The sequence below is a fragment of the Nanorana parkeri genome, unplaced genomic scaffold (assembly GCF_000935625.1).
Source record: "Nanorana parkeri isolate BGI_ZX_2015 unplaced genomic scaffold, ASM93562v1 scaffold190, whole genome shotgun sequence".
Taxonomy (NCBI): Eukaryota; Metazoa; Chordata; class Amphibia; order Anura; family Dicroglossidae; genus Nanorana; species Nanorana parkeri.
In genome coordinates, this window is record NW_017306458.1 from 41,284 (window position 1) to 68,412 (window position 27,129).

Below are 27,129 nucleotides of genomic sequence, written 5' to 3' on the forward strand. Positions count from 1 at the left end.
AGGATAAGCCCAAAAACCGGGAAAGAGGGAAAAGAAAAAAAAAAAAAAAACACAGGCGGGGGAGAAGGTCCTCTCAGAAGATCTTATCTACATACTTTTTTCAGTTTAGTGACTCAAAGTACTGGAGCAATAGAATGGGCAAGACAGCCAGGCAGCTAACATTTGTAGAATGAGAAATCCACAATGGCGGCCTTCATCTTTCTTTTAGGAAAGGTTTCATTTAATGTAGTAAAGTAGCTCCAAAAATATGGTTATGGCAATAGTTAGAAAAATAAAAAATTTCCCCTAGGGTTTTGAAAAGAAAGCATCACAGAGAACAACGTGTCGGTGTTGGATCTGCCACCCAGTAAAAAATCAGAGAATTTGTGCAGGGCCTGAGTACCTTTGCAACACAGAACATGTACAACAGTGATATAAACTTTAAAAACTCAGATCTTTTAAATCCTCTATCTAAATAATGAGAGGAGAAATGGGGCGATATTTTAGGAGAAAGAAAGAACATAAAGTTAGAACTCTAATCAAAAACAAAACCTTTTTAAAGTAGTCATGTGGGACACATCTTGTTTACAAGAATCTTTTTTTCTCTGCAGGCAAACTCACCATAGCTGCCTTCTTTTTTTTTTTTGGCCACCCCTTTCTTGGAAATTTGGGCGAATGTGCAAGGGGTTAATGGTGACTCAATTTAAAGAAGCATTATAAGGTTAGTAAATGTAAAAAAACATCAATGGATTCATCATAAAGTAGTCTGGCATTTTATGAGAACAATTACTATGGGGTCTATTCACTAAGCTGCCGTAGGCAGCCGAGTGAATGACCGACCTGAAGTGAAGTGAGCCGAACAGTGTTCGGCTATTCACTTCAGGCTGGTACGGCTGATTTCAGCCGTACATCGGCTTGCTTCACATGGCTTTGGGTCGGCCGAACATGCTCAGCATGTTCGGCCGACCCAAAGTGCAGAAGGAGTTCCACTCAGCCGATCCAACATCTGGATCGGCTGAGCCGACCATCCGGCAGGCTACTCACTGCTGTTCGGTCTATTCTCATAGATGCCGAACAGCAGTGAGTGAATAGCCGAATGCCGCTGAGCGGCATTTGGCTCGGCTGTTCTGCTTGGTCCCTCAGAGGGGACCGAGCAGAACAGGAAAAGAGTTAAAAAAGTAAAAAAAAAGTAAAAATCGAAAACGATTGGGCGGAGCTAGGAGTAACAGCTAGCTCCGCCCAATAGTTTCCTATTGTCCGGCGGCTTTGCTGCATGTCGGCCGGCCAGCTCCGGCTTTCAGCCCGGCTCAGCTGAGCCGATGCATATGCCGGCTCAGCTGAGCCGATGCTCGGCCAGGTTTGGGAGCTGTACGGGCTATAGTGAATAGCCCGTATAGCACCACTTCGGTTCTACTAAACCGAAGGGGTCCTGGGGCCTAAGCTAGCCGAAGGATCGGCCGAAGCTACGGCTAGATCCTTCGGCAGCTTCGTGAATATACCCCTATGACTTCATCAAGGTTTCCAAGACTACAAGAGAATAGACCAGTTGTGGATTAAAATTGATTCTGATCATCAAGAAAAATCAGTATAAAAAAGCATTACAAGGTAACCATTACAAGGTAATCAAACAGAAATGTCACATGGTTCATCATTCAGGGTTGTGGCACATCTTGACATTATCAGGGTTTCCAAGACTGAGATGATGCAAGCCGTATACAGCACCCTATCATACCCTCCTCACTCCTCTCCTGCACATACCTTCCAACATCGAACACACCACTCTCCTCTTCTACACATACTACCCGCATCATACCCTTCACACTCCTTTGCAGCACATATTGCCCCCTGTCATAACCTCCACACTGTTTTGCAACACATTGCTTACTGTCATACCCTTCCTACTCCTCTCCTGCACATAACTGGCGTCTGACATTCTGTACCTTCCACACTCCTGTTCTACACATACTGCTTCATGTCATATGCTCCTTTCTCCTCTCCTATACATACAGCCCCCTGTCATACCCTCTATACTCCTCTCCTATACACAATGCCCCGTCACACCCTCCTTACTCCTCTCCTATACATACCACCCCATGTCACACCCTCCTTACTCCTCTCCTATACATACCACCCCATGTCACACCCTCCTTACTCCTCTCCTATACATACTAACACCACACCATTTTTTTTACTTCCACCGCTCCAAGCTTGCTCCTGTGATGGACTACAACCTCAATACAAACTAGTAGTCCATCACTGGAGCCGTTTTTTAAAATGTATTTTATTGTTTATCCGATTAATCGAACTTAATAATCGGCTAACTAATCGATTTTGAAAATAATCGTTAGCTGCAGCTCTACTCCTTTCCTATACATACTGCACCCTGTCATATCCTCCTTACTCCTCTCCCATACATACCGCCCCCTGTCATACCGTCCACAGTCCTTTTCTGCACATACTGCTTCCTGTCATACCCTCCTTTCTCCTCTTCTATACATACTGCCCCTGTCATACCTTCCTTACTCTTCTCCTATACATACTGCACACTGTTATATCCTCCTTACTCCTCTCCTGTACATATTGATTCCCGTCATATCCTCCTTACTTCTCTCCTGTACATACTGCTCCTGTCATACCCTGCACACTCTTATGTACCCACTGCCCCGTCATACCCTTCACACTCCTCCCCTGCACATATTGCTCACTATCAAAGCCTCCACATTCTTCTCCTGTACACACTTACCATCATAACCTCCACACTCCTCTCCTGTGTATACTGCCCCCATCAAACCCTACTTACTCTTCTCCTGTACTTACTGGTCCCCTGTCATATGCTTCCTACTCCTCTTCTACAAACATTTCCTACCGAGACCCTTTGATATTATTTGTAATATCCACTTCCTTGCTTGTTTGTAACAGACACTTTTGGGTAATGATGGGTGTTATAGTATTGGAGGACAAAGCAGATATAATAGCCAATGCACTTTGTATCCTCTCTCTCCACATCAAATACACTCAAATGGCCTAAAGGTGGAACATTTAGTGCTGTGCAATATTAAAACAATGATATGGAAAACTGGAAAATTGCATACTGGATATTTCTGGAAATATGTACATGATATAAAGTTAAAAGGTAACTAAAGCCACGGAAATGAATATAGTATGCGCATTTGAAGCGGTGTAGGTGTAGTTATGAATACAAAGACACTGGTTTTAAAGCCGCAAAAATGGAAATGATACTTTATGCTGATGAAAGTTTCTTGACTTTGTGATTATGAGATTGAAGTATCATGCTGCAACTAAACACACATTGAAAACTATGATAAGGGGAACACCTAGAAGTATTACGCTGCTTACCTCTGGGATCAATAGGAATATTGTAAGTGTCCCCAAGAACTATAGGCAGTGTAAGAGAGCAAGAAAAGAAAAAAGGAGCAGGAGGGAGACAAAGGACCAAAAGAACAAGAGGGGGAACAGAATATCAGTTTACTTCAGTTAAAAAGGAGAATATTAAAGATACAAAGCAAAAATTACAAACTTAGATAAAGTCAGTAGACTTCCGAGTGAGAGGGAAGTGAGTGAAGGAAAGAACCAGAAATGAAGTAAGAAATTATGTAAAAAATGAAACAAGCACAAATTAGAAAAGTTAAGACAGACACAGATATTGAAGTCTAAGGCCTCCTTTACGTGGACATGCAGAGCCATACAGCGTGCACAGGCATGAAGAAACCTGCGCCTGGAGTGACAGCTGTTGCGTGCAGCCACCTGTACAACTTGATGAAAGGAATGCGGCTGCATGCTGGTAAATGCTGATAAGAATTTGAACATCCATTGAGGTATGAATGCACGCCCCTGGATGCAGACTGTCTGTGTTCAGGGGTGTGCATCTGCACCTGTAAGGATGTAAAAGTTCTTATCAGCATTTACCAGCGTGCAGCCGCATCCTGTTACTGAGTTGTAGCAGTCACTCCAGACAAGGTTTGTGCATAGACTTGCATGCTGTGTGGCTCTGCACTTCCATGTCAATCAGGTTTAAAAGTTGCCATAGAGAGGCAGATGTCTCCTCAAGAATGAAGGTGTGGAGACCTCTGCCTATGCCCGGTAATGCTGGGACCCACTGCCCTCTCTTGCTTGTCACACACTCAACATGTTGACAGTCTGCACATAGATTAACCAGCAAAATGGGAATTTACTGTGTGTGAGAACAAATGCTTTTAATGGATGAAACCACTACTGCCCCCTAGGGTAGCCCTTGAAGGCCAGATCTTCATTTGAGCATTCCTTGAGGTGAACATGTGCCAAGATTATGCACAATAATATATTTATATACTATAAACAAGTAGCAAAAGCACTTTAAAACAAGCCCCCATTCTCCTCTGTATCTATATGCAATGTAGAGAAATGCATCTTCAATGTTCACAACAGAGGCACAGAAATCTCACTTCTGTTCCTATTACTATCAATATCTGCAGAATATTGGCAGGCCGCCAGCCTCCTCATGTAAAACACACAGCGGGTGTTTGTAACCTGTGAGAAACCCGCTTGTTGTGTTCTTTAACCGCTTGCTGTCCAGAGCAGTTTTTTTATATTTATACGCAGCATAACCCCCCCACCCAATTATATATTTTCTGAAAGCAGAGGCCCTGTAGAATAATGGGGTAATTAATTGTCCTGTATTACATCCCTGTATCTGTCACAAAGGCGAGTGGAGCTGACATTTAAGGGTAAAGCTAGACATAAAAAAGGTAATGTAAAGAACGATAGAACAAAAGCAATAAAAGGATAAAACAGTAAAGGATGATTTAAAGCAATATGCACCTATCTTGGAAGATGGCATTTTGGGGCTAAAGCTTTAGGGCCCATTCACCTCAGTAGATACGGTTGTGCTCTTTATAATGTATGCCCACTGGCGAGTGCTGTGTAGGGGCAGTGCAATGCATTGTTACAAAGCATGGCGCTGTTCACCCCTTTTTTCTTGTTTTAACCTTTATTGAAATGTCACAAAATGAAATTTCATAAACTCTATGCAATGCAGCGCAGTGCAATGTGTTACAGTGCGCTGTGCCACATAAAAATGCAACCTGTCCTACTATTCTTTTTGGTGCTGAAGAGAATCTATAGGACAAAAGCCTTGTCTATGCGTTGGGACTGCATTTGGCAGCAGTGCCCAATGGGGCTTGTATGAGCGAACCCTTAAGAGGAAATAATGTTTAGACTTAAAAGGAGAACTATTGGGTAAGTGTTTTTCTCCATAGTTCTCCTAAGGGTCATGGGAGGACACAAACTAGCGTCCTCCTATGACCCAAACCTCAGTATACCGCGAGCTGTATACTGAGACTGCCGCAGCCGTGACGGATCCCGACATTACTGTCAAGATCCACCCAGCTGCGTGATTGACAGCTGGCTCTGCTTATCTAGGCAGAGGCAGCTGTACCCGCCCCCTCCCCCGTCCATTCCGCCAGTCAGTGCTGGAGAATCGGAGCGGGGAAGGGGGGAATCCCTGCAGGGAGCCTTAAGTGACAGTCACGGCTCTCTGCAGGGACATGATCGAGAAGTGAGCGAGCGACGGTATGTGTTCACTCACTTCCCGATCTATTGAGCCGACGTGTGACAGTTTCATTGTCACACGTCGGCTTGAACTATGAGGTTGAGTAAAAATCACTCACCGCATAGTTCTCCTTTAAGGATTATGTCTAGGCAAAAATGTAAAAAAATATATGCAGTAACTCTTTGTGATACATGCACACTTCCACGTGTTTATCCCTTTAAAAAAAATTGCACTTACAGAAAAATACATAGGGATTCTGCCAGAAATCTAGTGAGCTCCTAAATTCCTGCAGTAGTCTACCTAATAACACTACTTCTGCTGCACAGATGTCCTAAGCAGTATTGACATCCCTGCCTGAGTTATCCCCTGCTGGACTACATAACTCCACGTATTCCCCCTACCGCCCCTCTCGGCATGCATTAATTGATTTCTTACTGAGCAGAAAATGCCGCTGCCTTGACTCCTAAGATAGCTTTTGGAGGATGTTATTCTGGGGGTCACGTCTTTATCTGACCCAGGGTACCCTGCTGTTTCTCTACAAAAGAACGGGGGGGAATGATTGCTGGGAGATATATAGAGGGGAAAAGGACATTTGGGGTACATTTGGGTCATGCCTATAAAAATCCTTTAAATAGTGCAAACTACAACAAGCCAGGAAATGGTAAAATATAACTGTAGTGCTGGTTTCACTTAGATACAAATGCAACAAGAAAACAAGACAATGTAAGAAAGAGGAGATCTGTATGGGGAATGGTCTTCACCAAAATGAATCTAATACGGTGTGAAAAATCTGGTGGAATCTTGGAAGTTTTACAAATGAAGGAAGGTAAAAGATCATAATTACCTTGTGAGGCCAGCATGGCTCCTGCTGTCTCCTGGAACTCAAGTAATTGCTGTAGAAAAAGGATAGCCTGTGTGGAGATCAAAAAAAAAATTGTTGGATCATTACACTTTTAAAACAGCACAATTAAACATGCCAATGAAAAGCAATTAGCAGATAGCCAATGAGTTACAGGGAAATAAACAGCTAGAAGCATACAAAAGCACACAGCAAGATTGACTGGAAACAATTGCAGAGTATAGAGGATACTTACATTACTGGTCAGTTCATGCACTGTACCATCTTTGGACATGCTATTCTCCTTATCAGGGTCATTCTGTGGACAGAAAAAAAGGGTTTTAAGCCACTTGTACCTCTAGGACCACATCACAATCTCTTAGTAGTGCGGCTTTCCAGCATTAGTGTTATCATACCACAAATGACAGCGATTGCTCCAAATTCATGTAGCTGTTTCCAAGAGGTACATGAATCTGGAGCAAGCACCGACGTCTGTCACGAGGATGCACAACAGAATCCTAAAGAGTTTTGTAGGATTTCCCCCACTGTCCTGACTAAAAGGTGCCCATACACCTTACGACCATCGCAAGACTTTTGTCTTGCGATGGTCGTATGCTCATTAAAAGCCCGTACGATCTGCCCACCTTGGACGGGCAGCCTCCACCAATCAAACATCTGTTTACAATAAGCCACTAATCAGTTCAAAGGCTGCTTGGATTATTTCCATTGCAATGCATCCCAACCTCAAAAAGCTCAACTGCCTTCACCTGCAATGTTGGTGAGCCATAAGATCTTGTTGATACTACTTCAATTGAGCTGTGTTGATCTGCATAAATCAATGCCGGCTCAACACCAGGGCACATAGAAAACAACTGTTCACACCTCGTGCCTTGAGGTGGGTTGCACCTCACCATGTTGCAGCTCAACTGTGGTGCATGGAAATGAATAAAAACTAACAGCAGATAGTTTTTAGTCACATGATAGAGCTGAAACCATACCATATCTTACCTTAATACTGTCCGCAAAATCTTCTAGAGCTTTGGCTCCTGTTGTCTCTATAGAGTTTATAAGGTTTGGTAGTTTGTTCTTGGTGCTAGCAGCAGTACCCTTAAAAATAGTAAAAAGAAACAAGCACGACATTTAAAAGGTATATTTAAAGTATATAGCAGTTCATTGTATTAATTATGTACATTTAGTTAGGATTCTACATTACATTAGAGCCAAACTAAAATCACAGAAATAGAAATTTAGTCAGTCATACACTTTACTAACAACCTACATTTGTATCGTATGTCCACTTTCCACTTACACTGGTTGAGCAAGATGTCCAAGTATGACTGTGAAGTGCAATAGGAACCAGAGGTAGACCCAGTGCACTCAGCAATCGGTAACATAACTGGTCAGACATATGTTCCCTCCTCTTCTTTGCAATGGAATTCTGTGTGAAGATGCTTGTAATTACAGGTGTACCTGTTACTTTTGTTTTGTTTGTTTTATTATTTTGGATAGTATATGGAAGGGATACAATCCTCAATTAGGTTGTTTTTGATTGTCTGATGGGGAGAATCACCCTCTCTATTTGTCTTGTTCCTGGAACAGAATGCATGGAAATCCAAAATGTTACAGTTCTCACTGATATAAGGAATGAGGAGAAACCATAGAATAGAGAAGGGTGTTCTAGAGAGGATTTTGAAAGATTTGCTCTCACTTCCTTTTGTATCTACAGGACAGGAGTTAAAGGAAAATTTCCCCAACAGGCTTCTATCCGAGTCCAAAAAAATAAGCTGCAGATTCACCTTAATTCTACAAGCCTATTTTTTTCAAAAAAGCATTACTGCACCTGGAGAACTTTGTCGAACTCAGGCTTGAGAAGTTTCAGGTGCCTTAATATGGGGAAGATGCTCAGAACAGAGGTGAAGTCATGCCTTGAGTTGGCTTTCTTTGCAGCTAAGACAATGTTTTCTCCCTCCAACATAAGGTTATCCAGGGTCTCCTGATGGAACACAAAAGCAGAATCATGTAAACGTTATTTGTAAGATGAGCAGCAGTGAAATACAGCCAGCTATCATTCTACAGCAATAACCAACCTGGATGAGAGAATCAAAAGTCTTCTTCTGATGATGTTCAGGAATGATGTCCATAAGTAGTTGGTATTCACACTGTGCAAGTCGCACAAAAGCACTGATACAGTATATGTAAGTATCAATCTCAAAATCAAGCACATCCTCCTTCCCTAGAACAGCAAGAGAGGAGATCTCATAGACAATGTTACCTTATGAGCGTGTATTCCCTAGATGACATCACTACATTGTGGTATGATGGGACATCATGGTGGCAAGCTGGTTAGCATTCTTGTCATGCAGTACTAGGGTGCTGGCTTTAATTTCTACAAAAAATGATATCTGTATTCAGAGGTTCTTAACTTGTGTGTTGATGTTCTATTTCCTTCTACAACCCAAAAGCATGCTGGTAAGTTACCTGTCTTTGACCCAAACAAGCTCAACTGTGTATATATCCACATATTACTGTGGTAAGGATGTTACATTGTAAGCTCCTTCGGGGTAGAAAATTATTCATATAATCCGTGGTGCAAGGCTAAGGAATCTGTCTGCACTATATAAATGTATAAGATAAGTAGATAAAAGCATTTCATTCGATGAAGGAGCAGTTGGAGATCTAAGGACTGCAACACTAATAGGTCATTCTGTGTGCATCTACACGCACTGCACTACAGTTCCTCATTCAAGCACATGTACACATATAGGCACACGTTCACAGTATACATTAAATTCTACAAGCTGTCACACCTGAGGTGCTTTCATCATGGGCTTTTTAAAAACCTTCATGGAGACTATGGACTATGGATCTGAATGAACAGCCTATAGAGTGGGTCAAGAGAATCAAATGTGCAGAGCATCCACCCTTATAGAACATCCCTTAAGACAAATATTATAACTTCTGCTAGATAAATAGCCAAGTTGGTGGACACCTGCCCATAACCCTTATACGAGTTTGTTGGACATCCCATTTCAAAACCATGGCCATTAATATGAAGTCACACCCTCTCTTCGCTGCCATAACAGCCTCCTCTCTTCTGGGAAGGATTTCAACAAGATTTTGGAGTGTGTCTGTGGGAATTTGAGCCCACTCGGTCAAAAGAGCATTTGTGAAGTCAGGTACTGATTTGGATGAAAAGACCTGACTTGCAATTTGCATTCCAATTCATTCAAAAGGTGTGTGTGTATTAGGGTTGGGGTCAGGGGCTCTTTGCAGGCCACTGAAGTTCTTCCACATCAAACGATGGGTTTATGGAGCTGGCTTCCTGCACGTGGGCACAGCCATGCTGGAACAGAAAAGTGCCTTCCCCTGTAAAGAGTCCTAATGCTCCCAATGAACAGGGGGGCTTAGATGTGAAAGGGGGATCCTGATTTTAAATGGGGGACAATGATTTGAAGGAGAACACCTTTTTTGGGGCACACGGACTGAATTAAACTCCAAAACTGTTAGTATCAGGTACCACTATAGCACTTTTCAGCTCAGGTCGGGTTCAGTTTAAAAAGACCCCACTCAAGTACCCAAGGGTACTTTGTAGTACATTAATTCAAAGGAATCTCCACAATCTCATGTACCAGTACTCACCTAAGGGTGCCCCGTGTTTTTCTCCCATTGCCTCTCCATGGAGCCTGCTACGTGAATCTTGTTCGTGACCTGATCGATGTGGAGGGTAGGTATACTGTTATCCAGTAAATTACACAACTGCCTGGGCCACGCAGAGTGGCAGTCCGGTGTCCGAAGAAAAAGGAGAGGCGCAGCATGGGGGTCATTACAGCTGGTCCCTTCACAAATTGTCACCGAGTGTCATGCAGGCTACAGTCTTCCGTATGACCTTCTTAATGCCATTATTAATAATCTTCCGCCTTGTCTAAGACGTATCTCATACTATTAAAGCTGAACTCCAGGCACACAAATAAAAGGTTGAAACATATATACGTGGGAGCCATTTCACCTGTCAAAGGATTTGTATTTTTGTTCATCCAATCCTGAGATTAGCTGGACAGTAGTACAGCCATTCTGGTGACCTGACTTTATTTTTCTGCAGTAAAGCTTGGTCACCTACCTGCTCCCAGCCTATGACTAGACAGTAACTGAACAGCAGCATCTTATCCTTTTGTCACTCTGCTCCTGTCAGTATGTTCCTGGTCAGAACATCGGCATGCAGCAGACATGATTGTACCCTGGTGCTGCCCCTTTTTCTCAGAGTTTTGTTGTACAGAGGATTACAAGAGGCTGATAGAAAGTCAGATTTAGGTACCTATAATAGCTGCTTTTGAAAATACATTTAAAGGGCGAATGAAGCCAAAACCTTTTTTTTAACCATATCCAACAATCCATGCCATGTTTTTAGCGTGGTCCTCGCTTATAAACATGAAACATATTTCTGGCTCCTCCTTGACATTGAAATACCTTTACGAACTCCTAATATCGGATTTAAATCTTGCTTCGTGGCACTCTAAAGGTTTCTAGTTCATTGCCCCATCTGATGTTTTAACCTTGTTTAGTGATCGTTTAAATATGCCCAGATTAAACATTTACACTAATCTATTCCTTGCCCACAAATCTGTTTTCCCAATGAAATATGGACTTTACATAACAACACTCAACTTTTTGTAAACTCCCATCTATGCTTAAGTGGGAAACAGGTTTGAACTCTTATTTTACGGATGAGCAATGAAAATTGGCAAATAAAGCCAATCTATCAGATTCCCGATGTGTTAATCACTGGGAAGTTTCTCAGAAACGTCTCCTCCGTTGGTATTTTCAACCTCATCGACTTTCTAAAATCTATCCGGACTCCTCACCACTGTGCTGGAGACAATGTGGACAGATAGGCAATCTTCTGCATACCTTCTGGTATTGTAAATCTATTCGGAGCTACTGGGGTGAATTATTTTGATTTATTGCATCTTTCACAGGTATTACAAATCCCCAGTCTCCTCAGTTGGGGCTTCTTAGTATAGGTGTAGAGATCTATCCTCAGGAATATAGATTGGTGGTGATGCATTTCCTTTTTGTTGCTAGATTGTGAATTGCAGGATATTGGAGGTCCTCTCATGTTCCATCACGGTCAGAAACGATATTTGGTTTGAACTACCACTGTAAATAGGAGAAACTGATTTCTTATAGACTCCAATCCCAGAAACAATTCCATATTAGATGGAATTCATGGTTAGATCACAGATTTTCTAAACCTTTTTCATTTCCATTACTCCCTCTCTCTGTAACTAGGAGACCATCCTCAATCTTCATCTATTACTTGCATCTTGTTTTGATGTGACTGGTATAATTATTTTTGTCTCCTTTCTTGCTTTCTTCTTCCTATCCTTCTCCCTCAATTCGTATGCTCACATTTCATATTGTCTTTCTTGTTGGTTTGTACATGCCTGGTTTACAATTCAGCACTTTATACATTTATTATGTGATAGAATATGGTCTATTCCAGTGGATACTTCTAAGTGCCCTGGGATGTTAATGTACTTGGCATCAAGGTCTGCGTTTATTCGCCATATGACTCTGTAAACCATTTTGTTGATTGTTATATTCTTTAATATTTTTTACGTTTTGAAGAGAGTCGAAAAGAATTAAAACCCCTCACAGGTTTGTATTGCTGCTCCCTGTTAGGGAGATGCACCCTCTCTATTAGTCCTGGTGACTAAGGATGGGCTCGGGCGTGTTCGCAGCTCCACGTGCCGAGCCCGCCAGGAAGCGGACAGCGCGCAGCGCCAATCACAGGTACTGAGACATTTTCCCGGTCCGCAGCTGCAGAGATCGGGAAACGTCTCAGTGCCTGTGATTGGCGCTGCGCGCTGTCAGCTTCCTGGCGGGCTCAGCACGTGGAGCTGTGAACATGCCCGAGCCCATCCTTACTGGTGACTAAAAGAGATTAATAGTCAATGAAAATTCCACATTTTGGAGTTGTCATCTGAACACCAATAGATGGGAAATCTTCCAATGGGTACACTATTTCCGGTGACGCTACCTACCACCAGAGGTTTCTCTCTCTTTGGAGGCATTTCCTCTCACTTCATGTAATGGCTATAGGACAATAAGTGAAATCAACCCAATGGGACACAGATGCCCAAAAAGCTGACAGGAGGGGGTCTATCCCTCCCTTGCTCTATTTTAAACTAAAAAAAGTTTTGGCTTCAGTTCTGCTTTGTTTTTATGAATACATCTCTGCATTGTTTGGTGTTTTTTTTTTATATCTGGCAGGAGTTCAGCTTCAAATTGAACTGAATTTCAATGAGCATCTTATTGTTCAACTTCGTGCTTGCCAATTAAAGTTTTCAGTCTAATTCCAAAAGAGTGTAGCCTGCTTTGAAGCGCCCACCACAAAAGTCTGATCTCAGATTCTGCAAGTCACATCCCCGAAACCCCAATCAGCAATAAAGAGTTGAGCAATTACCTTCAAGGACTCCAAGGCTTGACCCTCCCTTTTTCCCATCAAGCCCGTGCTGTGAATACTGTTTGAGAAGATTCTGAGCTTTGCGGATAGTTCCTGTCACCAAAAGGAGAGCAAGAAAACGAAGACGGCAAGGGAAAGAAAAATATCTTGGAGAATGAGCAGGAAGACACCAAAATACAGGTCAAAAGGTCACCAGGTAAGTGCGCAGAGAAGACTGACTTTTACTGCCTAATAGGAATTGATTAGGAGAGTATTAAAGAAGCATTTGACTGCCACCACACCACAAAGAATGCTGATACACCATCTTCAAGAACACCTTGTTATGAAAGAAACTGTGATTAACAGGCTGGACAATATATAGCAAGCCATCATATTGGAACAACAGATCATCTGAAATTGAGGAAAACAACGTTAAAATGAAGACTACGAAATGTCTACAATCAAGGCCGGACAAGTCAGAGCAGGCACATTGCCAATGCACCTCCCAAAACCTTTAAACCTGTCCTTTTTAATGAAAGCCCATTATCCTAATTAATTTAACGATCTTGCTGTCTCCATGGGGTGTATTTATAAAACATTTGCAGAGTCACATGTACATGTGAGAATGGAGACAAAAACGAATGTTATTAGTGTTGTTCTTTTTCCATGTCAAATATAATAACAGGAAAATACCACATTAAGGCCACTAGATGGAGCGGAGGAGCCTAGGAAATAAATACAATGGGGAATCAGCTTCATGTTTCTAAATGCAGTTCTATGAAATTAATAGAATTTTTAGCCATCAGAGACACCAAAAATGATTTCAGGACCCTATTTTGGGTCTGTGCTTCCAGGTTTTGCAGTCTATGGATCTCTCAGACATACATAAAAGACGATTTTAAAACTGAATGCATTATGCCTCGGTAAGTGGCCTGTGGGTAAGGACTGTTAATGTTAGAAGTTAAATTAAATAATATTCTTCTGAGAAAAATGGGATCCCCCATTGCAGAACAACTGGAAACTGGTAGCTATGGGTCCCAGAAACTATTACTTCAAGTCATAATGGCTGACTATAACGGCACTTACACACTTATGTTAGAATGTCAAAATCAATGTCAATCAGATCTGGAGGTTCCAATATTTTGGCTCATAAGTCATCTTGATAAATATAATGGGATTTACATTTTAAGTTAGATTCATTGAATCAATGGTTTCAAATTTTCACCTAGAGGCTAAGCACAGCTGTTTCATAGGCGTCTTGAAGAAGAGCGACAGCATACTTTGTACACAGAATGCACCCGAAAAGTTATTTCGATTGACAGCAGAGACCCAGGCCAACCGTCTACTAGGGCAGGCAAGGAAGAGAGAAGTTTGTCTCCCACCCACTAGCCCGGACACGCGGAGAGGCCTTAACTCTGGAAGGCTGCAGGCTGACAAAACAAGGATCATCATGTTACATGAATGCTTATTAAACAGCACAGCAAAGTACACCAGACAATGAAACGTAAGAATATAAAAGCATTTATAAAGTCAGTGAGCAACAAGACACTGTCGTGCCCTTATGAGTCACGTACTCTGCACCCAAGCCAAGACAGTACGCCATGACACTTAGACTATTGGCCAATATCTGTGGAAAGCAGATACTGTGTTCAAACCGTCTAACCCATTACTAACATTAATATTCAGGTTAAAGAACAGATATGACAGCAGCAATGCTAGGATTACAAAGACAAAGAAGCTGGCTTTAAGCAGCGTTACAAGAGACTGCGCACAGCTTCAAACATAGGTGATGCATGTTTAGGGTTAATGCTAGTGCTGGACTTAGTACATACATTACTCTTTTTTTTTTTTTTACCTGGTATGAAGACTGCTTGTCATCAGGATATACAAAAGAGGAAACAGCCAAATCAGTATCATCCAGGCAAGGATGGAACATAAAGTTCTTCCTAAACATATTGTAATGCAGGGAACATAAGGCAGCACTGCCATAATGATGACAGCTAATCCAATATAAGGATGCATCAAACTATTTTAATGCGATCATTTTGGTAAAAGCTTTTTACTAATTTAATTCAATCATAGTCTGGGGAAAAATAAAACTACTTCTGCCTAAGCAATCAGCTAAACCTCAGAACCACTTATTGCAATGTACTTTTCAAATAGCTCATGCATTTATTTGACTGTGATCAAAAGAGAAATGGAGCTTCCTAATAACTTCCTAAAACATGCTGATGATGCAGAACATAAGTAGTACATCGCAGTATATAATTAGTGCCCCTGCTGACTGGTAAACTAGAATGTAAACCTTTTATCAGGACATACACTATATGGCCAAAAGTTTCTGAACACCGGACCATCACACCTATATGTGCTCACTGGATGTCCCACTCCAAAACCATGGGCATTATTATGGAGTTGCCCCCCTTCTACTGCTATAACAGCCTCCACTCTTCAAGATTTTGGAAAGTGTCTGCGGGAATTTATGCCCATTCTGCCAAAAGACCATTTTTGACATGTAATGATGTTGGGGCATGCAATTCGCATTCCAAATTAGGTGTTCACTAGGGTTGAGGTCAGGGGCTGACTTTTCACATCAAACTCTTCAAACCATGTCTATATGGAGCTGCCTTTATGCACTGGGGCACAGTCATGTTGAAACAGAAGGGACCTTCTCCAAACTGGCGCAAAAGGTTGGAAGTGCTCAAACGTTTTTGTATGCTGTAGCATTAAGTGGCCTTCACTGGAAACACCAGAACTCATTAATTTGGAGAACAGTCTACCTATTTTAATGGCGTGATGGTTGGGTGTCCACATTCTTTTGGCCATAAAGTCTAGGTAATTATACAGAGGTCTAGACTAATAAGCAGAGAGGGTGGAATGCTTGGGCAGAGTAAGGATTCTCATATGTTACTGCTAACAGTGCATATTGCTGACTGACCAGGTCTCTTGGCTGGCTTCTTGGTGGGGGTATCCTTCTTCTTGTTTTGCACAGCAGGAGAATAGGGGACCCCAGTACTTGTGCTGTTCTTTCGGAAATGTTCTTTCAAGCCCTTGATTGAACGATCCAGTTGGCTGGAGCGAATCTGGTAGTATACATTCATAAAGTCTGCAAGGAAAAGCAGCTGAATCAGTGTCACCCATAATGAGAAAAGGAGCGAAAAGAAGAATACAAATAGAAAATTAAACGGAAAGGTTTTTTTGTTTTTTTTAGAAGGAGAGAAAGTCAGAATGTGATACAAACCTGAACACAGTAAAAAAAACTTCAAATAGTCAATTAGGCAATGCAATGGAAAGATTTACAGCGGCATTGACTCTAATAATGTAGTTCTAGGTAAAAATGAGTGCTCTTTAAAAAAGAAAACTCCCTTTAGCTTTAGACAGTACATATACTGTATAGTTGCCACACAAGCCATTTTGTCATTTAAAGTAGACCTATAGTCCACTAAATAAATTTGACTCGTCCCGTCCCCTCTCACTAACATTCTTGCCTAGCTGGGATATACCCATCATATATCCCAGAAGGCTGCAGGAGCAGGAACACATTGTGGCCAATGGAGGAACCTGATGCTCATCACTGGGGGAAGGCTGTCTGGACCTAAGAGGCAGCCAGATCCCAATGAAAGGGCTCGGGACCTCGGCTGTGGCAGCATAGTAGCGGATCACAGCAGGATGGTGCTGGATATGTTGGCCAGGTGAGTATGTGAATTTAGGACCGCCCTGCATAACAGGTTAAAAAAAAAAAGCAGGTGGGGTGGGTGAAGTTCCTCTTTAATGCAATTAAATTAACCCCGTCAGTACCCTAATAGTAGTAAAAGAAAAGGCTTAAAATACTTCACATAGCTTCTTCAGTGCCCCAAACATCTGGATGCTGTCACATGCAATCTTCACTTCCTGACAATGTCAAATGCTTGCTCTCCTCTTCTGTCATGTTACCCCCCCCCCCCCCCCCCCCCCCCCCCCCCATCAAAGTAATGGGCCAATGGGATATTCGAAATGTGGGAAGAGATAGGCAAGCTCCTTACACAATGAGGAAGTGCTGAAAATTGTATATCACAGAGCCTCGGGATTTAGGGGGGTCATTGGAAAGGGACAGTTAAGTCACCTGTGAAGTCAGGAGCCAATAGGAATTGGCAGGAGATGCGAGGGGTAAGCATCAACCACTACTGGAAAGAGTTGAAACTTGCTTGTTTTAGCACACTGGAATTCGGGGCACTCCATGTGCTGAAGAAGATATATAATGGGAAGTTAACTACCAGTTAGCACTTGCATTGTAGTCCAGAAGACGGTTCATTACAATTAAACTGAAAGGTATATAAGTACATTTCAAATGTGTAGATCATTTCTTATTAATAATCACTAGAGCCATATATATGCACTGCCACAAAACAAGGCTGCATTTGAATTAAGTTTTAGGGCCATTTCACACCAGATGCGCTGGGACTGTGTTTGCTGCCTTTCCAGTGGAGTCCCACAGACAAGGCGATCTGCGTTGTTTTCAAACGGCCCTGTTCACATCACCACATTGCAGTAGTGTGCGCTAAAAAAAGTATGGCATCAGTACTTTTTCAGTGCAGCGTGGTGTGACATGACACAACAGGCATAGTTCTTCCTATGCTTCAAGAACAGAACTCTCTTATGATTTACAGCAACTGATTCTGTTCATTTATAGCACCTGAATGATTTACACGTACCTTGGTTTCTTCCATACTCTACCAACCACTGAGATATGCGTATGATGTCCAGTAAGATCCCCTCTGGAAGATGCTCCATAATTCCCTCCTCTTGTCCTTCTATCTCTTCATCTGTACCAATGAGGTCCAAGATAAGAATCGGAGGAACCGGTCTACTATGTCTCTGAAGGAGGTTACGGAACTCAGCGTCCAAGGATTCCTTTCCTTTTTCAAACAGTGACTTCTGCAAAATTTGGGTAACACGGTTACATTGGAAAACTTCAAAGACTGAGAACACGTCCTTCCAATCAGGTGTATAATCATCTACATCCTTGGTTCTCAACTGGTGGGTCATAACTGGATCGTGACCTCTTGACGATTTGATGGTGACGCGCTTGGTTGGGGTGCTGGGGCCCCCCTCGACTCCCCCCACAGCCACCTCTCTTCTTTGTTTGTCTCCCCCTCCTACCCTTTCCACTTTTCTTTTCTTCCTTTTACCTCAAGGTTCTACTATGGTTTTTTTGGAGCCTGCAACACGCGATCTAGAATGATTGCTCGGCATACGAACGTTAGCCTCTATTTCCCCACTGGTGTGGCTCCGCTGGTTTCCTGCAGCAGGTAGCTGGCATCCACACTATGGTTTCCAGATGCTAGCCCACCCCCGGTGATTATACACAGACCGTTACGGTCCCTATGTCCCACTTTAGTTTCTGTACGGGGGGCTTTTGTTTTCGACATACCCTTTAATCAATGTTATATGGATATCCTTCATTGGCTCTATACTGGATGACTTTATAAAATGCACTGATACGCCGTTGTATTGTTCTAAGTCAATTTTCCATTGTATAAACCTGCTGGACCTTACTCCTACTGTATAATCTGTAATTCTGTTCTGTTACAATAAAAATATTTGTACAACAAAGGTGGGTTGCAACCTCATGTTCTGTGGGTCACCGCATGCCTTCCACTGTACTAAGTGAGAGGCTCTTCAACCTCCCGCTAGCATAGCACTGTCGGTTCTTGCACCAAGCAGCCATTAAAAATATGCTGCTCAGCGCTGAGTGTTGGCTTGAGGTGGGCTGGGCTGGAGGTATGGCCACGAGGGAGCTCTATCCATACATGCATTGCTTACAGCTCCCTGGCATGTCCTGTAGAGGTGCCTGGACCAGATTGACGTCACATTCTTGCTCCTGTCACATCTCTGCCCTGATGAAGGGACCCTGCGTGGTCCCGAAACATTGGATTATGCGATATGTGTGACGTTTGGTCCAAATAAATGGACGTTATTTTTTGAACTTCATTTGCTGAGAGGTGGTGATTTCTATTCTCCATTGACTGCTGTGCACGTCGCCATCCGTGATCGTCACTTCGAGCACTACGATTGTTACTTGGAACAGGAACGCTGCAGGGAGACTTACTGTTTTCTGGAACATTCTGGCTCCTGGCACCTCTACACGGTGCGCAAGGCAGCTGTAGAAGCACCCGCACCGGAACGCGCAGTACCCTAATGCCGTACGTTCCATTGCAGTGCGACTTGGGTTGTGACTTAATATATGTGGGCCCTGAGGTTACACAGATTGAGAACCACTGATCTACATGGTTCATTATAATAGTACAAAAAGTTTTAATTATGATGATCTCCATTAGCACGTCTAGTTCTTTTACTATATGAATTTGTTTTTCTACACAAGTTACTTTTATGCATGTGAATCAGATCTTACCACTCTGTTTAACTCGGGGCTGTCGGGATTGTTATCTTGAAAATACTCCACTGCTTTCTGAATCTTGGCAATGCAGCTTAGGTACTCCTCTAGTCGTCCCGATGGCCTAACAGATATAAAGTAAGAAATGTGATTGCCACATCATTCTCCAAATGATGAGAATTACATATCACTAAATTACTGACAGATTAAAGCAACTTTTATAAAAAAATGCATGAAAAAGCACAGAAACATCAAGTATGTTAAATGTCTTCTTACACTACTTTTTCCCCAAAATATTTTGTAGTGACTTGCACTGTGCCATAAGCTTACTAGAAAATGTTGCTGCACCAGGAGAGTCAATTCTCAAGCTCAGCCCTCTCCCTCCTTGCACATCATAGCCCTCTCCTTTTCTGGCAGTGTCTAATTACTTACTGGCCTGGCCCAGCTCCTCCACCTCTCCTGTCACCTCTCTACATAGTTACATAGTATTTGAGGTTGAATAAAGACATAAGTCTATCAAGTCCAACCTATTGTGTGCATGTATATGGTTCTACTGATGTGTGCGTATGTAAACGTCCCTGTGTGATCGCATTTTTAATAGTTCCTGTGCCCCTGTATATTACGGTCCCTAAGGAAATCGTCCAAAAGCTTCTTGAACGATTCCACACTCTTAGATGAAATCACTGCCTGTGGCAACAAGTTCCAGACCCTAACCGCTCTAACTGAGAAGAACCCCATTCTCCCCTTGTGCTGAAATTTTTTTTACACATGTTTTAGATGGTGGTCTCTATTCTTTGTTATGGAGATAATTTTAAAGAGTTTGTTGCCCATGTTGCTATCACCGTTAAACATTTTGTACATGAAAATCATGTCCCCCCTTAATCTCCTTACTTCCAACAAGAACATATTTAAATTTAGTAGCCTTGTCTCGTAGCTCTGGTCCTCCATCCCCTTAATAAGTTTGGTTGCCTTCCTTTGGACTCTTTCCAGCTCAAGGACATCCTTTCTGTGGACTGGTGCCCAAAACTGGACTGCATACTCCAGGTGAGGCCGAACCAGTGATGTGTAAAGTGGCAAAATTATAGACTTGTCTCTGCAGTACATCCCCTTCTTAATACAGGACATGACTCTACTTGCTTTGTTTACAGCAGCCTGGCACTGCAAGCTATTATTCAGTCTGTGGTCTACAGTGACCCCCAAATCTTTTTCCATTTCTGACTTCCCTAGTGGAGTTCTCATTAATGTGTAATTCGCTTGCCTACATAATCTTTAATGTAACAGCTGGACGAGGAGTGAAAGGAAATACTATAGAGTGTCACTTGAGTGACAGCTCTGCCGGGGCTACTAACATCACATCCAAGAAGGAGGCACCCACCCACAGGGCTTTTCATCCTTATAAAAACATATAGAAGGGAATTTATTAAAACTGGAGCAGACAAAATATGGAGCAAATGTGCATGGTAGCCAATCAGCTTCTCTCTTTCATTTTTAAATCTTAACTGAACTGAAGAGAGAAGCTGATTGGTTACCATGCACAGCTGCTCCAGTTCTAATAAATTCCCCCTATAATGTTACCATGTAACAGTAAATGGAAACATTATCTGAAGGGAAGGTTTTGATTGAAATGAAAGGTCTGGAGACAGGGTCTCTTGAGAATCGTCAATACATGTACAGGTAACGCTGTTCAGCTATTCACTTCAGCCTTAAAAAAAATCACCCATACATCGGCTGCCTTCGGCATTCAGCCTGGCTATTCGGCTCGGTACCTCCGAGGTAGCGAGCAGAATAGAAAAAAGTGAAATTAAAAAAAAAGTGAAAAATTATTTGTAACCATATGCTGATCGGGGTGTTTACACCCCCTTCCTGGCCAGGCCAGGTCACATCGGGTAAATAAACACCAAACATGTCAAGCCTTAAAATTGCGCACGACTGCAAAATCGCAAAAAACTATCATAGCCAAAATTGGTCATAAGCAATGCTTTAAAAGATGTTAGCGCTCATCAGTTTAGTGTTATCAGTGATTGATGGCCCTAAAATTATTGCTCTCACTGCGACGTTCGCGGCGATATGCAACATGTGCGGCGTAATCGTCGTTTTTGCATGTAGGCACACCTTAACGCATTTTTGCGCATCTATGTGGGGGTGGGGGACTTTAAAAAACTTTTGTGGCCTTTGTTATTTGTGTGTAGATTTTATATATTTTGTGAGCAATTTTTTTTACACTTAACTTTATTATTATCACATAGGGTGCTAAGAAGTCCCCTATCACAAATTACAGTGACAGGTCCCCTTTATGGAGACATCAGGGGTCTCCAAGACCCCTAATGTCACCTAGGGACCCCCCAGAGAAGCTGATGAAGCACAGACCTGCTTCATCAGCTTCTCTCCAGTTTCTGTACCGGAGAGTGACAGAGGAATGCGGAAGTGATGTAACATACATCACTTCCTGCATTCAGAGACCGGGAGGAGAGCGGAGGGAGATCTGTACTCTAAAGACGCCCACCGCTACCTCCGCCCAACTGTTTCCTATTGGCCGGCACCTGCCAGAGTCTTCTAGCAGGTCCCGGCCAATAAATAACTGAGTGGAGCCAGTCGTGATGTCACAACCGGCTCCGCCCAGTTGATATTGTTTAATGACAGATCATTAACCCAGGTCATTTGGGGACGCTGATCTGTCATTACAACTGGGCGGCTGGCTCCGCCCAGCTGTCATTTGCTTTAGAGATCGGTCGGCTGTGAATACGGCTCAGCAGAGAAAAAAAACGCTCAGGTGTGAACCCAGCCTAATTTTCCATGGAATACAATTGTGGTGACATTACTGCACTTGTAGTCCATTTATCTTCCCATCCATGTCATTGAATGTCAGTACCGAGGTGCGGATGTGCACGGAAGAAAGAGTCGACAGGAACCAGAGCATTGCATCCATGATCCACTGATCCTGGTTACAATGCTTTACTGCCTCAATGCATATTTTTTTCTTTTATGAAGAACTGCACATTTATAATTTTGTTCTAAAAGGTGGAATTTCCCTTTAAGATACGAGGCTAAAAAACTGAAGGCACAGCTGAATAGAACCCTCTGTTATTTCTCTGGGGAGTGAAGACTATGGGACCGAGTCAAAGGGCATCCACGGGTGCTTCAGTGTTCAGTGCCTACAGATACGATTAGGCAAGTATTAATTCTTCTCTTTGCAGGCAAGACTTTTCTTGTTTTTAAAGCTAGTGACAGTGAATTTAAAGGGGTACTACATAGGAACCTTCTGATATTTTCAACTAGGCACAGAAACCATTAAAAAATGTAAGTGTGGACTAATGGGGGGGGGGCATCACAGATAAGTACAGAATGCCTACTACCTGTTTATTACCAGGTGCAACAAGTAAAAATGTACTGCATACTGAATTATGATTCAAGGGACCCCCGTTCCTCTATTTCTTACCCCTCTCGGATAACTCTCTCCGTCTCTGTGGCTACATGGTAGTAGCTAATGACGTGGTCCAGACAGGAAAGGGTGCTCTCCACATTCTCCTGCAGGCGTTGCAATGTCTCTGTCTGCTTGTGCACGGGGATGATGGAGTTCTCCAACTTCATCAATCGGCTCTCGAAGGAAGAAAGGATGGACACCTAGGAGAATGGACACAAGAGGCTCTAGCAATGTTTCTCTATGTGCCATCTTCCATCCCTTGCCTTGCCCATACTCACCATGTTATTGGTTAGCTGATCACTTTTATCTAGACTCTCCTTTATGAATGTCAGCATTTCTTCCTCCTGATAAAAAGAAAGTCAAAGGTTACCAACAATTCAGACATATTGTATTCCCTGGTGCTCCTTACATTTCTGATGAAGCCATTTTCTGAAAATGCTCAATGCTTGGCTGCAATGCTGATATTTGAATCGCAGACATTGAACATGCGTTTGTAAAAGGACTTCTGACTTTCCTGATCTCCTGAAGTTCCAGATCAGTGGCTTAGAAAATACTTAAAAGCACAGGGTCAAGCAATAAACATTTTCAGAAGGCAAAAAGCTAAATACACAGATTAAGTACATATATGAGAGCTTTTACCTGTTTAAAAAAGATTTATATTTCTGTCCATTCAGGCCTAAAATACACACGGTTTTGTCACACAGCACATCCCTGTCTACCTGGGGAGTAGAACTGGTCTACTTTCATTTACCGGTCTCCTCCACCCACAACCCATTACTGGACACTGAAAGGAGAAGCAGCGCAATGAAGAGCTCATCTCTCCTCCAATCAGCATGCTACCTACACTGCAGCACACCTGAATAGCTCCTTGTGCTTCTCCTCCCCCCTTTTCTGAGCTCTGCTGTACTGAGCGTACAGCAGACTGCAATAGGCAGATACCAAGTCAAATGTAGGTACGTAAACTGCTTGCATTGCATAAGAATAGATTTAAAAATGTATTCAATATTACAGAGCAGCATTTATTTGTGTCTTTATTATCTGCCTGGAGTTCAGCTTTTAAGAAAAAGCAATTCTAACGCCAATTTAAGGGACTGATAACACCTTTGATTACTTAGCACCAGTAAGTATAAGTGTTAATTTTTCAATTAGAGAAACAGATTAAAATGTACACTGCATTCAGCAACGAAACGAAAGCAGTGTACAGCTGTCAGGTAAGTGGTCCTGATTTCAAAAAGTGAATAAGATTTGCCATCTTCTACAATAGATCATGGATATACTCCCAGACCACTCCTTCCAAGGTAAAGCCTAGTGTAAGGGGGTGATGCAGCAACCTCCAGCTGGTTAACCGGTGAGCAACATACAAAATATACAGTATGTCAGCCCACTGACCCATACACAAAAAAAAACCAAATGGAATAAAAATGAAGAACTGTCTTCCAGACTCTTTCCCAAATGTTTAGTCCATGAGATAGCATTCTAAGAATGTTGCACCTATCACCTGCAAGTAAAGCAAGGACTACTGTGCCCCCCCAATTAATAAGATCAGTAGATGTGTTATGTGCGAGACGTGAAATAGCAGACAGGCAAACTACCTCCCCGCTTTGGATATCTCACAGTGCATTGTTGTAACATCTCTTCTTGTCCCAACAGCCACAAAGAAAACTGCCAAGAGGTTTCAGTGATGCAAGTAAGTATCATTTTTTAAGCACATTGCCTACCTGGGGTTTGTCAAATCCTTTAAGAAACAATGTTCCAGCAATTTGGTAGAGGCATCTAGTTTGATATCTGCAAACACTATTTACTGGCTAGCTTCCAAGCCAATCAGCATGGAGCCAGCTCCCCGGCCAATCAGGAAACCTGGTCATTACCCGCCGTCGGACTTCCTGATTGGCCGGTAAGCCGGCTCCATTCTGTTCGGCTGGCTCAATGCTGATTGGCTAAGAAGCCGGCCAAACAGCATGGAGCCGGCTTACCAGCCAATAAGGAAGCCAGGTGGTAAGTCAATAGCCGCCTCCCAGCTTCCTGATTGGTGGGAAGCCGGCTTCATGTTTCCTCGTAGCACTGCCAGTCAGAGGAAATCTCCCTCTGACCAAAAGTTCCAGTATCGGAGCACTTGGCATCGGTATCAGTGCATCCCTAGCATTCCCTATTCATTTTGAAGATTTAAAGGGACATTAAAGTCACATTCCCCCCTCTCCCCCCCCAATGCTGGTGTAAGGACTAAAAAACGAGGAATTAAAAAAATTTAAAGAAAAGCACAATTTTGTCAAAGTTGGGCCTCCTTGGTGGAAACAAAAGGAAAAAAATTAAACTTTAATGTCTTGCCTAGTGTAAAAAATAGCAAAGGTCTACTCACCCAAACCTCCTAACTGGCCTGCTGTCTCACCATTCCCTGTCCCCTCACCCGCTGCAGTGATAGTATGTCCCTCAGGGTCCTCACGCTTTGTACACAGTGTACTTGGCATGATGATCAATACACTCAGGGACCTTAGACAGCTGCAGTGGAGAGGGAGAGATGGTCCAGGGAACAGTTTAAGAGCAAGCCAGCTCGGAGGATTGGGAGACTATTTTTTACCCTGGGCAAAAACGAGCACTTAACTCTGCAGTGCGGGGTAGCCCTATTGCAAGGGTTAAGAACATTTTTACCCAACAAGGAGGCAGGTAAGTAGGGAGAAGAGTGGCCAAGGTTAGGGCAGGGGGGGCATGAGGGGATAAGGTTGACAGAGACTTAGGCATGTGAATATGGTTCACCGTTAAGCTCAGGATGGGTACCCATTAGCTAGGGGGTATAGATGGAAACCTATGAGGTAAGCAGTTGATAAAGGCACTGGATGTCTAGAACAAGAACCAACATGTCCACGTGACAGGACAAAAATATAGAGAACATAGAAGAATGTGTAGGACACTCATGAAATGCAAAGACTATTTCTTCCCCAGTCTTCCAACAGTAGCCATGATTACTAAGGGCAGATGACTAGCTCTTCTTTAACTTCCTGGGTCTCTGGCACATGTGACTAGACATTGACTAGGACATGTGACCATACACATCATCTCACGGGAGGAAAATGCCTTTCCCTGAGATCTCCTGAGATTACAGATGAGATTTCCCAGCAATGTTCTCCTGACAAGGCAATCCCAGTGTGCATTGCTTTGGCAAACTGAAGTCAACGCAGGAAGTGAATGCTCTGCAAGTGTAAGTATTTCACAATTACAGCATTTTACACCTGACATGTCTATGTCATTATTAATCATTATACACAGAGGGATGCATTGGTCGAATTTGATTTTTGAGTGTAAAAGTCCGCTTTAATATTTGTAGGCTTTCTAAATAAATTCATAAATATACCAATATCACCATATAAATGAAATAAATATTAAACCGCATGAGACCTCCTCATGTATCATTTCCCCCTCCTCTTTCAGATTGTAAGCCCTCAGGGGCAGGGCCCTCCTTACCATCCTGTCTTGAATTGTATTGTAATTGTAATGTCTTCCTTACATTGTAAAGCGCTGCGCAAACTGTTGACGCTATATAAATACTATGTAATAATAATAATAATGAGACATTTTTGGCTTTTTGGGCATAGTGTGTGTGTATATTGACTGACACATTCCGATCCTATGTGAATGTCCTTTAAATAAACAGAATCTCATGAAAAGATTGTTCAAGGTGTCAAACACACAATGATCATATTGTGGTGCCTACTGTCATGCAATTGCGTTTTCTGCCCAGACCGATCATAATAATTTCAATGGAATTGATCGGGTTTGATCTAAATCCATTGATGACATAGTATATGTATTTCTGATAATGAATCGATTCGATCACATTCTCCGATTTCTCTAAAGAATTGTTCAAACTGATTGTTACATGTACAGCCACTATTAAAAGGTAACCTGTCAGGGTAGAAGGATAAATATTTTCGGAGAGCTCCACAATTGCAGCACCCATGATTCTCTAATGACAAGTAATCATCCCAATAGAAACATTAAATCCATATCTGCCCAGTACAGATCGCAGTACATAGGCTACAATCAGATATGTTCCCATCAGTCATCCTGCACCTCTCACTAAGGGATAAACATGACACTAAACCTGCTTCAGCTTTTCCTCTATCTCCTTCTTCCGGCCCGATATCTCCTCGTTCGGTATCATTCTGCCGTCTAAATCGCTCAGACAATGGAAAAATATAATGATACTGGCTATAGTATGGATTCTTCTCCACCCTTCCTGGCAGCTCCAACATCAGATGTCAACAAGCCTCACTTCCGCCCAAGAGTCACATTCACTTCCGTGCCTCTACTAATATGGCGACCGCGTGGATGGGAGCGGCCGCCATATCGGTGGAGGCATAATAGCGATACTAGGCGGATACTTCCTATAACTGATTGCAGAGAACTGCTCGGTCTTGTGGTAGAGTTAACAATACTGTAATATAAAGTACAAATGCCAATATATAGAGTGGTGAAATTCCTCATGATGCACAATTATATCATAAGAAAGCAACTATGAATGAACCAGAGAGAA

At 42.5% G+C, this 27,129-nt stretch overlaps 1 protein-coding gene across 8 annotated transcripts in view; it reads right to left on the reverse strand.

Moving 5' to 3' along the window:
• EXOC7 (exocyst complex component 7) overlaps positions 1–26,854 on the reverse strand; it is a 45,523-nt gene extending 18,669 nt beyond the window's left edge. The window contains exons 1-15 of one of the 8 annotated variants that reach the window (XM_018555281.1): positions 26,698–26,854; positions 22,880–22,945; positions 22,617–22,801; positions 19,199–19,304; positions 17,499–17,721; positions 15,746–15,913; positions 14,663–14,674; positions 12,829–12,921; positions 10,005–10,073; positions 8,453–8,598; positions 8,206–8,358; positions 7,374–7,472; positions 6,622–6,684; positions 6,372–6,438; positions 3,337–3,375 (exon numbers count right to left, since the gene is read on the reverse strand). In XM_018555281.1, coding sequence (XP_018410783.1) covers positions 3,337–3,375; positions 6,372–6,438; positions 6,622–6,684; positions 7,374–7,472; positions 8,206–8,358; positions 8,453–8,598; positions 10,005–10,073; positions 12,829–12,921; positions 14,663–14,674; positions 15,746–15,913; positions 17,499–17,721; positions 19,199–19,304; positions 22,617–22,801; positions 22,880–22,945; positions 26,698–26,757 — 1,549 coding nt within the window. In that variant the 5' untranslated portion in view covers positions 26,758–26,854. The remainder of the gene's footprint in view (positions 1–3,336; positions 3,376–6,371; positions 6,439–6,621; positions 6,685–7,373; positions 7,473–8,205; positions 8,359–8,452; positions 8,599–10,004; positions 10,074–12,828; positions 12,922–14,662; positions 14,675–15,745; positions 15,914–17,498; positions 17,722–19,198; positions 19,305–22,616; positions 22,802–22,879; positions 22,946–26,697) is intronic. The other 7 variants (XM_018555282.1, XM_018555284.1, XM_018555283.1 and 4 more) reach the window with 7 other exon arrangements.
• Between the last annotated feature and the right edge of the window lie 275 nt (positions 26,855–27,129).